The sequence below is a fragment of the Oncorhynchus tshawytscha genome, linkage group LG06, assembly GCF_018296145.1.
Source record: "Oncorhynchus tshawytscha isolate Ot180627B linkage group LG06, Otsh_v2.0, whole genome shotgun sequence".
NCBI lineage: Eukaryota > Metazoa > Chordata > Actinopteri > Salmoniformes > Salmonidae > Oncorhynchus > Oncorhynchus tshawytscha.
Genome location: NC_056434.1, coordinates 52,407,695 through 52,420,701, shown reverse-complemented (window position 1 = coordinate 52,420,701; position 13,007 = coordinate 52,407,695). Strand labels below are relative to the sequence as shown.

General features: G+C 43.6%; 1 protein-coding gene across 1 annotated transcript; it reads left to right on the top strand.

The window, feature by feature from the left end:
• The first annotated feature begins 3,810 nt into the window (after positions 1 to 3,810).
• Positions 3,811 to 9,166, top strand: LOC112253392 (unique cartilage matrix-associated protein-like). Its single transcript, XM_024425374.1, has 5 exons — positions 3,811 to 3,920; positions 4,168 to 4,236; positions 4,508 to 4,603; positions 7,187 to 7,285; positions 8,688 to 9,166. The coding sequence occupies exons 1-5, from the start codon at positions 3,869 to 3,871 to the stop codon at positions 8,783 to 8,785; spliced, it is 414 nt and encodes a 137-aa protein (XP_024281142.1). The 5' UTR covers positions 3,811 to 3,868; the 3' UTR covers positions 8,786 to 9,166.
• Positions 9,167 to 13,007: the final 3,841 nt, after the last annotated feature.

The window sequence follows — 13,007 nt, the reverse complement described above, 5'->3', positions numbered from 1 at the left end:
TAACATTCTCAAATGACTCAAGGCCATATGTGAGTCTTTCACAATACACTGTCACTAGCCATAGTCATATGTAACATGTAACAGCATAACACAACAGATTAGATCAACTGGGATGACACTCTGACTCACAGTTGCAAAAAAAAAAGAGCTGTGCGTAAAACACGCCCCTGAATATGCCCATGAGCCACTGCCCTTACATTTTAATTATCACTAGAAGAGGAAAGAACCCTTTTTTGAACTGCAAAGAGCCGTTGAAGTGCTCAAATGGTTCTTTGGGTCAATATGGTTCGCACATAGAAGCATCACCCTTCTCAAAGAACCCTTGAGGAACCCTCATTCTTTTGTGTGCATAGAGATGATATGGAGTTGTGTTTACTCGGCTAATGTGATATAATCCTAGCATCTTTCTAACATAATACCCACTAGTTTGATTTACTGGTGTCTCATCTCTATCTATTTGGCACAACATCTATTTGTGTCTTTCTTGATAAGCTTTACAGTATAAGCCGAGTATCGGGCACATGCTTTTCCTTATAAATCCCAACTTTGTAGGAAAATAGCAGTCATCTGTGTGTGAGATAGAGAGGGATGTTTTTTTGTGCTCTATGTTGATGTACAGTAAGTCTGTACACCAGAATCTCCTTACCACTAGGTTGCTGTTCATTCTCACCATAGAAAATACTTGTTCTTGTTCCCTACCTTGTCAGGACATTTAGGTGAATTGTTAGGACACTGGAGTCCTGATAAGGTAGGACAACTACACACACACACACACACACACACACACACACACACACACACACACACACACACACACACACACACACACACACACACACACACACACACACACTATGTCCTTCCTCCCTTTACTCCAACTTACTTTGGACCCCTGGGAGATAATCCATAAAGTCCCTCCACCCTGGATAGCCTAGCATACTTCTCTCTCTCAACAATTTACACATTCACTCCGACCTGTGTCGAGCCAGCTATTCAGGTGGGGAAAAACTCAAGCAAACAAAAGTCTGCATACTTTCCTGATGGAGTTTCTGCTGAGCAGAGAGGGCAGCCTTGTTAAAGGGGCCAGCTCAGTTCCATCTGGATGGAGAGATCTGGCAGTGTGTGTGTGTCAAATCAAATTTTTTGTCAAATGCTTCATAACCAACAGGTGTAGACTAACAGTGAAATTCTTTTTTACGGGCCCTTTAAAACAATGCAGAGAGAAAAAATGGGGGGAAAAGAATAGAAAGATAATAACATGAGGAATAAATACACAATGAGTAACGATAACTTGGTTATGTACACAGGGTACCAAGTCGATGTGCAGAGGTACGAGGTAATTGAGGTAGATATACACTGCTCAAAAAAATAAAGGGAACACTAAAATAACACATCCTAGATCTGAATGAATGAAATATTCTTATTAAATACTTTTTTCTTTACATAGTTGAATGTGCTGACAACAAAAAAACAAAAAAAAATATCAATGGAAATCAAATTTATCAACCCATGTAGGTCTGGATTTGGAGTGACACTCAAAATTAAAGTGGAAAACCACACTACAGGCTGATCCAACTTTGATGTAATGTCCTTAAAACAAGTCAAAATGAGGCTCAGTAGTGCGTGTGGCCTCCACGTGCCTGTATGACCTCCCTACAATGCCTGGGAATGCTCCTGATGAGTTGGCGGATGGTCTCCTGAGGGATCTCCTCCCAGACCTGGACTAAAGCATCCGCCAACTCCTGGACAGTCTGTGGTGCAATGTGGCATTGGTGGCTGGAGCGAGACATGATGTCCCAGATGTGCTCAATTGGATTCAGGTCTGGGGAACGGGCGGGCCAGTCCATAGCATCAATGCCTTCCTCTTGCAGGAACTGCTGACACACTCCAGCCACATGAGGTCTAGCATTGTCTTGCATTAGGAGGAACCCAGAGCCAACCGCACCAACATATGGTCTCACAAGGGGTCTGAGGGTCTCATCTCGGTACCTAATGGCAGTCAGGCTACCTCTGGCAAGCACATGGAGGGCTGTGCGGTCCCCCCCACACCCCACACCATGACTGACCCACCGCCAAACCGGTCATGCTGGAGGATGTTGCAGGCAGCAGAACGTTCTCCACGGCGTCTCCAGACTCTGTCACGTCTGTCACATGTGCTCAGTGTGAACCTGCTTTCATCTGTGAAGAGCACAGGGCGCCAATGGCGAATTTGCCAATCTTGGTGTTCTCTGGCAAATGCCAAACGTCCTGCATGGTGTTGGGCTGTAAGCACAACCCCCACCTGTGGACGTCGGGCCCTCATACCACCCTCATGGAGTCCATTTTGTGGCCTGCTGGAGGTCATTTTGCAGGGCTCTGGCAGTGCTCCTCCTGCTCCTCCTTGCACAAAGGCGGAGGTAGCGGTCCTGCTGCTGGGTTGTTGCCCTCCTACGGCCTCCTCCACGTCTCCTGATGTACTGGCCTGTCTCCTGGTAGAGCCTCCATGCTCTGGACACTACGCTGACAGACACAGCAAACCTTCTTGCCACAGCTCGCATTGATGTGCCATCCTGGATGAGCTGCACTACCTGAGCCACTTGTGTGGGTTGTAGACTCCGTCTCATGCTACCATTAGAGTGAAAGCACCGCCAGCATTCAAAAGTGACCAAAACATCAGCCAGGAAGCATAGGAACTGAGAAGTGGTCTGTGGTCACCACCTGCAGAACCACTCCTTTATTGGGGGTGTCTTGCTAATTGCCTATAATTTCCACCTGTTGTCTATTCCATTTGCACAACAGCATGTGAAATTTATTGTCAATCAGTGTTGCTTCCTAAGTGGACAGTTTGATTTCACAGAAGTGTGATTGACTTGGAGTTACATTGTGTTGTTTAAGTGTTCCCTTTATTTTTGTTGAGCAGTGTATATTGTACATATGGTTCTGCCTGGATGGAGAGATTTGGCGGGAGGCAACACAGGCAAGTCGGTGCCCTCAAAATCAGTTTTGTCATTGCTTTCCAGGACTGTGAATTGCAGTGTTGTAGTAGTTGCAAGTCATCCATTGCTTTCCTGTCTGATAGGTGTAAACATAAAAAATATACTGTACATGTCAGTAAGTCTCTGGTGTACAGCTGTATCCTGGAGTCCTGCCCAGCAACGAGCCTTCACACATGGCAATTATGACAAAATAACACATTTGTCAACGTCAAACCCAATCAAAGCTTACAGCTCTCCCTTAAATATGTTATGGAGCATTATGTTGAGTGGAATGATGTACAGCACAAACTCGGGTCAGACTTTGCTGCAGGTATACATTATGAAGATGTAATTAATATTGCAACATAATGCTTGTGGCATGAATGATCTCTCATTGAGTCCTTCCCATTTGAAATCTCTAAATGATGTCACAGGCAACTAAAAGGAGCCCCCAGAGCATGTGCTCATGAGCCTGTGCCACCTGAGACAAGGTGAAAGGTCATCTGGACCGTTATCATATATTGTGTAAGTTCAGCTCCAAAGATTAAGGGTCGGGGGTATATTACTTTTGAGGGTTTTCAGATCAAACTGTTTAATTACTTGAAAAACTGAAATGATGTGGCTTATGTGAGGAAACCTTGACGTTTTTGTGGCGCTGCTTCCATGGTCCCCATGGATCCTCTCTTCCCCCTCCCTGACCAACGGTTTGTCAAAGCCTCTGAAATTTCATCCAGCTGATCTTCTCCCAGGCCCCCAGCCCCCCCTTCCAGGGTGCCATCTGCTCTCTTTCTCCCTCTCTCTCATTCTCACCTCCTTCCTCTCTTACTCACCTCCTTCCCCCCGCCCTCTCTCTCTCTCTCTCTCTCTCTCTCACCTCTCTCCTTTCCCTCAACGGCTCAGACACAGCTCTCAAGATGTCCTGGTCGCATGCAACCTTCCTTGTCGCTGTGCTCCTGTCACTGTCCTGTGAGTGAGTCTGCCTGCAGGGGGACTGTAATGTCAGGGAATAATATATACTTACGAGATGTGAATGAATACTTGAGGAGGATGGTGCATGTTATATTTTCTGTGATATCGCTAGAGAAACCTAGAGTGCAGTCTGAGGGCACAGTGACTCTGTTACTAGTGATAGTGGTATGGGAACATTGTGATAGAGAGGTCAACGCTGATCTGATGTTTTGTCCTATGATCATGTACCTCTGAACCCCTGCAGTATCTCAGGAGGTAGACAGTGCAGCTGTCCCCGATGATAAGGGCACTACCAAGGCAACCGACCCGAGAGGTAAGCAGCGCGACCTTCACTGAACCCTCTTTGTCTTCTGCAGCACATACAACCTAATTTCTTGGTGCGGGCTGAGACTTCAAACCTTACTGAACTCTCTCTTTTTTTTGCCTGCTGTTAAATCTACCCTCCTCTCATCTCTTATGCGATTGTAACAGAATGGAAATGTTTTGTTATGTTTGTTTTCCCTGACCTGGGAGCGAACTCACCACACTCTGCATACCAACACAATGGCTCTCAACTCAGTCTTTTCTTTATCTTTTCTTCTCAGGTCCACTGAGAGAGATCTTCATGACCGAGGCCGACGCAGCAAACTTCTTTAGACGCCGCAGCAGAAGAGCTGCCAAGTCGCAGGACGAAATTGACGGTGATTGAAGCTTTCTCTGTTTGGATCTCTTTCATGTTGCTTGGATGTTTTTGGAGTTGTTTTTCCACCAACGGTCAGTGGTGAACTGGCAATGGAGGGTGTGATGTTGCGTGTCTCTGTCTGTGGATGCCTGAATGAAGCATAGCTTGTGTGTGTAGGCATAGATGGATGGTTTGGTCCCACATCTTCTAGATCGATCAATACTTTTTAAGGTCAGCTGAACGTTTTGGTTGCAGAGGTAGCCTACTACTCCACTACGCCAGACTTTATATTACTGGATGGAGTTTATATTGCTGCAGTTGAATACAGCAATGGCTGAAGTCCCAGTGTTTTATCCGTCTTTGCAATGATTCGGTCCTGTGTGGCTCAGCTGGTAGAGCAACACCAGGGTTGTGGGTTTGATTCCCATGTGGGACCAGTAGGAACAAATATGAACATGTATGCACTCACTACTGTAAGTTGCTCTGGATAAGATTCAGCTGAATAGGTCATGTTATGACACTGAGTAAATACCGTTATGGCTGGACTGAGCTGGAGAATAGTGTTTTTACTGTGAGAAGGCTGGCCGGCGACTGGCAGCTGCAAAGCCTAGAGCACTGGACATCTCAGGTGCTATACCTTTGCCAGACCGCCTCAGACCAGAGTTGTGTTCAGTAGGGCACACTGTAGCTAAATGTTTTGCAACAGAAAACCAAACCCAGTGTTCCCATTGGACAAGTTTAGATATGATACCTCTCTGTTTCAAAAGTTTTCCCCCCACTGAACATGACCCAGCTATAAACGGTAGCATATCGGTGGCTGCCGCAGGAGATACAGGGTAGCATGGAGCATTTAGCTTCTCTCCTCCTTTTATCCTACTCAGCTAAAACCGAGGGGTAGACAAAAATCTCCACTTTCACAAGTACATGTATAATGCAGGGAAAGGTGATACTTACTGTAGTAAGTTGCAAAACTGAATGCATTTTCCACAACCCCTCTGAATCAGAGAGGTGCGGGAAACTGCCTTAATTGACATCATCAAGGTCGGGGGAGAAGTTGTTGTGGGGTTAACTGCCTCGTTCAAGGGCAGAACGGCAGATTCTTCCCACTTTAAGGATTTGAACAAGCAACCTTTCAGTTACTGTCCCAACGCTCTAACCGCTAGGACACGAGAGGAGACCTCGTGAAAGTTCCCATAACTGAGATGTTTGATTGTTCTCTTTAACTACTCAGTTGACGGCCAGGTGAGAGTTTAGCTGGAGAAAGAGAGCCGTTGAGAGGCCAGTTACTTAATGCAGAAACCCAAGACAAATTGAAGTGTTAGCTGAAAAAAAGTTAGAGCAAGAGAAGGAAAAAGAGAGAAAGAGAGCGAGGTGGAGTGATGTTTGTATCCAGTCTGGGTATGGAGAGAGCAGTTAGAAGTTGAGTGTGGAATGTGCCAACACATAGGCACAGTGGAGGGAGGGGGGTCAGAGAGATGGACAGAGTGAGAGAAAAACATGTTTACTTTTTGAAAGCCCCTTTGGCAGCCAGATGTTGACACGACTAAACCACAGTAAAGTCATATGAGAAAATGTGGATAAACCTATAGTGTGAGGCGGTCTGTACATCAACATTGCTTGCTGTTTGGGGTTTTAGGCTTGTGTTTCTGTATAAGCACATCTTTATACATGTATTTGATTGATTGTGTGTGTGTGTGTTTTTGGTTTTACGATCCTTGTGGGGATCAGAATTCACCATTAGAATAGTAAAACATGGAAAATGTAGTCAAGAGGGGACGTTTCACCGGTCCCCACAAGGAAAAAGGCTGTTTTAAGCTTCGGGGTTAGGGTTAGAGGTTAGGAGTTAAGGTCAGGGAAATTAGGATTTTGAATGGGAATCAATTGTTTGGTCCCCACAAGGATAGTATAACAAATGTGTGTGTTAGTTTGTGTTATCTGTGTGACCACTGAGTGGTTACAGTGAGGTTCAGCTCTGTTGCCAGGTAGGTATAATCAACATCAATGTGGCTTTCACCTGTATTCAAATGGGTGAACCTGTTTGACTTTGGGCTTTTATGTGGCGAGGTTATGCCAGGTAGAAGTGAGTGGGTGGGTCAAATACTTTGACAGGAGTTAGAAGCATATCACTCATGTGCCCTGTCACATTATCCTCTCGATGTGTAATTAAGTGACGTGCATACAGTGCAGTATCCCAATTGATTGACATAACCCTTGGTTGACGATATTGGTGGTCACCTTTTTGAGTTTTATTTACACTGGGTCATTAGTTCACAGCTCCCTGACCACCGACCTGCGAAGGAACGCTGCAAGCTTTACCATTTCAACTGTTCATCTGATTGTTTTTCCATTTAGTTGTTATTTACAACTACCTGACTGACCTGAATTCCCAAAATCAAATTCGTTATGCAGGCAAAGACCTGTCCCATAAAACAACAATGACGAAAAGGTCAGAGGTTAGGTGCCAGGATTAGGAGAGGATTCCATGGCCCAAACCCAGCGTCTGCCTGTGCTCTGCAGAGATCCAATCCTACGTAATGTTGTCGGTGCAGTTTGACCGCAAGTGATACAATTGAATTGACTTCCTTTTTCTCCTCCCCTATAGCTGAACAGAGGCAGGTGCTGGCTGCAGATAAGCGGAAGAGAGAGAACCATGAGGAACAGAGGAATGAGTTTGAGAACTACGCTGAGGAGGAGCATGACGGTATAATGATACACAGTGTACAAAACATTAGGAACACCTGCTCTTCCCCTAATAATAATGTATTCCATTTCTGTAGCGCTTTTCAAAATCTCAAAGCGCTTCATACAAAAACAAGCAATGCATCACCATGAGTAGCTTTAACTATAGTTAGGTCGACCAATAGGGGCCAGGTCTTTTGAGTTCATGCATCCTCCAAAGATAGAGAGAGGCAGTTCATCATGGCTTGAGAAGAGAAATGTGGTCAGGGAGATGGTTGATGAAGAAAGGGTCTAGTGGCGATCTTATAGAGGGTTGCTCTGGGAACCAGCCTGATTCATGTAGCGACTGGACTTCTCCTCCTTCGTAATGCATGTCACCCACTTGAGTGATGCCTCGGCAGCCAGAAAGCTCACCACACACCGTTCAGAGTAGTAGCTAGTTGTCCTCACTATGAGCCCTCTGCCTCAGCACTGCATTCCTCTACTGCATCTCCCATTCCTCTCACGCTTCAGGTGACTCTTCATTTGATGCTTTCAAAAGATCAGGAACCAGCAACCAAGTGACACAAAAAAGCTGATAGTGTCCAGATGCATCATTCGAACCATTAGCCAGCTAGTTAGCTAGCTAAGCCAAAAAGAGTTGACCTGCCAGTCCATCTGCAAATCTGTGGATCAAAACCACCACAAACATGCAATAAATCTGCAATAAAAATCAATGTTTTCAAAAACAAAACAGCTGATAAAAAAAACAGTACATATTTACAGGAACTCTTTGCTTAGAGGCTGCTACTAGGGCACCATGGCAACTACCATGACATAGACTGACCAGGTGAACACATGTGAAAGCTATGATCCTTTATTGTTGGATCCACTTTAATCAGTGTATATGGGGGGGGCAGTTTAAAGAAGGATTTTTAAGCCTTGAGACACTTGAGACATGGATTGTGTATGTGTGCCATTCAGAGGGTGAATGGGCAAGACAAAAGATTTCAGTGCCTTTGAACGGGGTATGGTAGTAGGTGCCAGGAGCACTGGTTTGACTATGTCAAGAACTGTGGTGCTGCTGGGTTTTTCCACGCTCAACAGTTTCCTGTGTGTATCAAGAATGGCTTGGCACCTTGTCGAGTCCATGCCCCGACGAATCGAGGCTGTTCTGAGGGCAAAAGGGGGTGCAACTCAATATTAGGAAGATGTTCCTAAGGTTTTGTACACAGTGTAATAATACCCTAATATACAGTATAAACAATAACAGGTTATTTTGTATTCTACTCCTGTAACAGTTTCTCTTTTATTGTTGGTGTATAATCAGAGCACAGTATGGCAGTAGCCTATGTGTATCAGTGAACTGATCCAGTAACACTTCATCCAGTAGCGTGATCGGTCTACCCTCGTCATTCCCTCCCATAACTTACCTCTGGCCTTAGAGCAAGACGAGAGGACACGGGAGAGCACCGAGCAGTGGCGAGAGTTCCACTATGACGGCCTGCATCCCCCCCAGGAGTACAACCGCCAGTCTACCTGAGACATCACCGCCCTACTGGAGAACAGTGGTATTACAGCAGGCAGGACACAGAGGGCTACGCCCCCTACTATAATAGTAAATGTAACTTTTTATAATGTCATGTACGCTTCCATAAATACTTTGGAAAGACTTTAGGTAGGTGTTCTCTTTTAGATATACCTTATAAATAATATTTCTAAAGAAACAAATTAATGTTATTCTTCTGTACTAGTTTGAACGTTTGCATGTGTGTTGCATTTTCGCATGTTGTGTGACTATACAATGATGTAGATTTGAACATGTTTATACTTATATACAGCTTTAGTAGGAAGTGTACATACACTTAGGTTGGAGTCATTAAAACTCATTTTTCAACCACTCCACAAATTTCTTGTTAACAAACTATAGTTTTGGCAAGTCAGTTAGAATATCTACTTTGTGCATGACACAAGTAATTTTTCCAACAATTGTTTACAGACAGATCATTTAACTTCTAATTCCCCGTATCACAATTCCAGTGGGTCAGAAGTTTACATACACTAAGCTTGGAAAATTCCAGAAAATGATGTCATGGCTTTAGAAGCTTCTGATTGACTCAAATGATTTCAAGGCCTATTTCAAGGCCTTCCTTCAAATTCAGTGCCTCTTTGCTTGACATCATGGGAAAATCAAAAGAAATCAGCCAAGACCTCAGAAAAACAATTGTAGACCTCCACAAGTCTGGTTCATCCTTGGGAGCAATTTCCAAATGCCTGAAGGTACCACATTCATCTGTACAAACAATAGTACGCAAGTATAAACACAATGGCACCACGCAGCCGTCACACCTCGCAGGAAGGAAAAGCCTTCTGTCTCCTAGAGATGAATGTGCTTTGGTGCAAAAAGTGCAAATCAATCCCAGAACAACAAAGGACTTTATGAAGATGCTGGAGGAAACAGGTACAAAAGTATCTATATCCACAGTAAAATGAGTCCTATATTGACATAACCTAAAAGGCCGCTCAGCAAGGAAGAAGCCACTCCCCCAAAACCGCCATAAAAGAGGCAGACTTCGGTTTGCAACTGCACATGGGGACAAAGATCGTACTTTTTGGAGAAATGTCCTCTGGTCTGATGAAAGAAAAATAGAACTGTTTGGCCATAATGACCATCGTTATGTTTGGAGGGAACAGGGGGAGGCTTGCAAGATGAAGAACACCATCCCAACTGTGAAGCACGGGGGTGGCAGCATCATGTTGTGGGGGTGCTTTGCTGCAGGAGGGACTGGTGCACTTCACAAAATAGATGGCATCATGAAGAGGGGAAATTATGTGGATATATTGAAGCAACATCTCAAGACATCGGTCAGGAAGTTAAAGCTTGGTCGCAAATGGGTTTTCCAAATGGACAATAACCCCAAGCATACTCCCAAAGTTGTGGCAAAATGGCTTAAGGAAAACAAAGTCAAGGTATTGGACTGGCCATCACAAAGCCCTGACCTCAATCCTATAGAAAAGGTGTGGGCAGAACTGAAAAAGCATGTGCAAAAAGGAGGCCTACAAACCTGACTCAGTTACACCAGCTCTGTCAGGAGGAATGGGCCAAAATTCACCCGACTTATTGTGGGAAGCTTGTGGAAGGCTACCCGAAACGTTTGACCCAAGTTAAACAATTTTAAGGCAATGCTGCCAAATACTAATTGAGTGTATGTAAACTTCTGACCCACTGGGAATGTGATGAAAGAAATAAAAACTTAAATAAATCAGTCTCTCAACTATTATTCTGACATGTCACATTCTTAAAATAAAGTGGTGATCCTAACTGACCTAAGACAGGGAATTTTTGCTAGGATTGTGAAAAACTGAGTTTAAATGTATCTGGCTAAGGTGCATATATATATATATATATAAAATTACACACAGTTGAACCTGGATAACCTTCCATTTATTTATTTATTTATATATATATACACATACATATATACATACACACACACACACACACACACACGCACACACACCAGTGAAAAGTTGACACACCTACTCATTCCAGGGTTTTTCTTTATTTTTACTATTTTCTACATTGTAGAATAATAGTGAAGACATCAAAACTATGAAATAACACATATGGAATCATGTAGTAAACAAAATAAAGTGTTAAACAAATCAAAATATATTTTATAATTGAGATTCATCAAAGTAGCCACCCTTTGCCTTGACAGCGTTGCATGCTCTTGGCATTCTCTCAACCAGCATCATGAGGTAGTCACCTGGAATGCATTTCAAATAACAGGTGTGCGTTGTTAAAAATGTATTTGTGGAATTTCTTTCCTTCTTAATGCGTTTGAGCCCATCAGTTGTGTTGTAACAAGGTATACAGAAGATAGCCCTATTTGGTAAAAGACCAAAACCATATTATGGCAAGAACAACTCAAATAAGCAAAGAGAAAGGACAGTCCATCATTACTTTAAGATATGAAGGTCAGTCAACACGGAAAATTTCAAGAACTTTGAAAGTTTCTTCAAGTGCAGTTGCAAAAACCATCAAGCACCATGATGAAACTGGCTCTAATGAGGACTGCCACAGGAAAGGAAGACCCAGAGTTACTTCTGCTGCAGAGGATAAGTTCATTAGAGTTTACCACCCTCAGAAATCGGCAATTAACTGCTTCTCAGATTGCAGCCCAAATACAGTGGGGCAAAAAAGTATGTAGACAGCCACCAATTGTGCAAGTTCTCATACTTAAAAAGATGAGAGAGGCCTGTAATTTTCATCATAGGTACACTTCAACTATGACAGACAAAATGAGAAAAAAAATCCACAAAATCACATTGTAGGATTTTTAATGAATTTATTTGCAAATTATTTGCAAATTATGGTGGTCAATAACAAAAGTTTCTCAATACTTTGTTATATACCCTTTCTTGGCAATGACAGAGGTCAAACATTTTCTGTAAGTCTTCACACACTGTTGCTGGTATTTTGGCCCATTCCTCCATGCAGATCTCCTCTAGAGCAGTGATGTTTTGGGGCTGTTGCTGGTCAACACAGACTTTCAACTCCCTCCAAAGGTGTTCTATGGGGTTGAGATAAGGAGACTGGCTAGGCCACTCCAGGACCTTGAAATGCATCTTACGAAGCCACTCCTTCGTTGCCCGGGCAGTGTGTTTGGGATCATTGTCATGCTGAAAGACCCAGCCATGTTTCATCTTCAATGCCCTTGCTGATGGAAGGAGGTTTTCACTCCAAATCTCACGATACATGGCCCCATTCATTCTTTCCTTTACACGGATCAGTCGTCCTGGTCCCTTTGCAGAAAAACAGCCCCAAAGCATGATGTTTCCACCCCCATGCTTCACAGTATTTATGGTGTTCTTTGGATGCAACTCAGCATTCTTTGTCCTCCAAACACAACGAGTTGAGTTTTTACCAAAAAGTTCTATTTTGGTTTCATCTGACCATATGACATTCTCCCAATCTTCTTCTGGATCATCCAAATGCTCTCTAGCAAACTTCAGACGGGCCTGGACATGTACTGGCTTAAGCAGGGGGACACGTCTGGCACTGCAGTATTTGAGTCCCTGGCAGCGTAGTGTGTTACTGATGGTAGGCTTTGTTACTTAGGTCCTAGCTCTCTGCAGGTCATTCACTAGGTCCCCCCATGTGGTTCTGGGATTTTTGCTCACCGTTCTTGTGATCATTTTGACCCCACGGGGTGGGATCTTGCGTGGAGCCCCAGATCGAGGGAGATTATCAGTGGTCTTGTATGTCTTCCATTTCCTAATAATTGCTCCCACAGTTGATTTCTTCAAACCAAGCTGCTTACCTATTGCAGATTCAGTCTTCCCAGCCTGGTGCAGGTCTACAATTTTGTTTCTGGTGTCCTTTGACAGCTCTTTGGTCTTGGCCATAGTGGAGTTTGGAGTGTGACTGTTTGAGGTTGTGGACAGGTGTCTTTTGTACTGATAACAAGTTCAAACAGGTGCTATTAATACAGGTAACGAGTGGAGGACAGAGGAACCTCTTAAAGAAGTTACAGGTCTGTGTTGTTTGTAGGTGACCAAATACTTATTTTCCACCATAATTTGCAAATAAATTCATTAAAAATCCTACAATGTGATTTTCTGGATTTTCTTTTCTTATTTTGTCTGTCATAGTTGAAGTGTACCTATGATGAAAATTACAGGCCTCTCTCATCTTTTTAAGTGGGAGAACTTGCACAATTGGTGGCTGACTAAATACTTTTTTGCCCCACTGTATATGC

Coding starts and splice junctions, on each gene's coding strand:
- LOC112253392 (XM_024425374.1), top strand. CDS start 3,869: ATGTCCTGGTCGCATGCAACCTTCCTTGTCGCTGTGCTCCTGTCACTG. Junction 4,237..4,507: donor CAAGGCAACCGACCCGAGAG/GTAAGCAGCGCG, acceptor TTTTCTTCTCAG/GTCCACTGAGAGAGATCTTC. Junction 4,604..7,186: donor GTCGCAGGACGAAATTGACG/GTGATTGAAGCT, acceptor CCTCCCCTATAG/CTGAACAGAGGCAGGTGCTG.